General features: G+C 31.8%; 1 protein-coding gene across 1 annotated transcript; it reads left to right on the top strand.

The window, feature by feature from the left end:
- Nucleotides 1-862: 862 nt before the first annotated feature.
- Nucleotides 863-1,459, top strand: LOC128667828 (uncharacterized). The gene has a single exon (XM_053739531.1). It carries the CDS (start codon nucleotides 863-865, stop codon nucleotides 1,457-1,459), a length of 597 nt encoding a protein of 198 aa, XP_053595506.1.
- The last annotated feature ends 455 nt before the right edge of the window (nucleotides 1,460-1,914 follow it).

The raw sequence follows: 1,914 nt of genomic DNA, 5'->3' as shown, positions 1-1,914 counted from the left end.
GAAACAATTACAATAAGATTGCATATAAAATCAGTGAAATAATGGGGATTGTATTTGATAAAAAAATTGGAGGTAGTTATAAAAGTCAAGCATCATGCCTAAAGCCCATCAGTCGTCGTGTCCCTGTCAGGGTGCTAACATCTCAGAACGCCCAATTTCTCAAAAGTCTGGGATTAAAATTACGTGGAAGATCGGTAAAATAAGAAAAATCAATTTGTGCTGCATTATACTACCGTGGCGGAAATCTTAAACATCCAAAAACCAATAATCTTCGACGAATCGATTTCTCACTATGAGGTTCATTCACATCAACCTTATGCTTCAACAACATTTAATAATAGTGATGAAATAAGAATCAGTATTCAACATCAAAATTTATGCATTCTACCGAGTAAGAGTGCTTTACACATTTGTGGGAGATTTACGAAAGAAGATGGCACTGCTGTTAGTGAAACTATGGAGTTGGTTAACATGGCCATTTGTCACATGTTTGAAGAAATACGCTACGAATTGAATGCTATCGAAATTTATAGATGCAAGAATGTTGGAATTACAAGTCTTATGAAGAATTATATATCTTTAACTCCCGGACAGGCTAATTTAATGGAAAACGCCGGATGGTTACAAACTGATGATAAATTGAGTAATGGTGACGGATATTTTGATCTTTCTATACCGCTGAGTTTATTACGGATTCGCTGAAGATTATAATCGGATTATTGTGAATGCTAAGCATGAATTAATTCTCATAAGATCAAACACCGATATTAACTCATATCTACATACACCTGCTGCTCGAGAGGCTGCTGAAAAAGTTAAAATAGTTCTTAATAAAGTGAAATGGAATGTACCATACATTACAATGTCGGATAAACAGAAGATTCAAGCACTCAGTTTTATCGCAAATGATCCAGCTATTCCATTAAGCTACCGTACATGGCAATTATATGAATATCCACTACTTCCGAAAACAACGAAACATGTTTGGCCTATCATAACTTCGACGCAATCGGAGAAACCACGATATTTGGTTCTAGGATTCCAAACTGCAAGAAAAAATATTGTGACGAAAAATTCCAGTCACTTTGATCATTGTAATATCCGAGATGTAAAAGTTTTCCTCAATTCTCAAAGTTATTCATATGGAAATCAGAATCTAAACATAAATCGCAATCAGTATGCTTTATTGTATGATATGTATACTAATTTTCAAACGTCATACTATAATAAAGAGCCGGAACCATTGTTAACTAAAGCAGGATTTTTGGAAGAATCACCACTCTACATTATTGATTGTTCAAAACAAAATGAATCAATCAAATCTGGACCAGTTGACATTCGTGTTGAATTTGAATCAAATGATCAGTTTCCCGATCAGACGTCAGCATACTGCTTAATTCTGCATGATCGTATTATTGAATATAATCCATTAAGTAGTACTGTAAGAAAATTAACTTAATAATTATTGTATTAGATAACAAGGTTAAAAGAAATAAATAAATTTTTCACAAATAAAAATATGTTTTAATAAATTTTATTTTTGCTTATACCCAATTCACATAATCAATTAATACAGCATGAAAAGTACATATAATTATATAAGTTTCAAATAAATGTTAAGTATGCATTTATAATTATTTTAATGCATCTTTTAGTTTTTTACACTTAGTACAATCTTTTTTGTAAGGATAAAGATAAATTCCTGGGACATCATAATCAGGACTTGTAATTGAATTATGTTCAATGCAAAACTTATAGTCCATAATTTTAAAGTTCTGTTTTAAATTAATTGGTAGTTTATCCCAGACAAATCGTATTTGAGATCGAGCGAATTGGAGAATGAACACATCATCAAGACAAGCAATGTCAGCTGCATCCATTTTTCTCAAATCTGATAGTTGATAGAATAACTGT

Source organism: Microplitis demolitor, chromosome 5 (assembly GCF_026212275.2).
Source record: "Microplitis demolitor isolate Queensland-Clemson2020A chromosome 5, iyMicDemo2.1a, whole genome shotgun sequence".
NCBI lineage: Eukaryota > Metazoa > Arthropoda > Insecta > Hymenoptera > Braconidae > Microplitis > Microplitis demolitor.
Note: the sequence above shows the minus strand (reverse complement) of the source record. Positions and strands in the feature narration are given on the sequence as shown.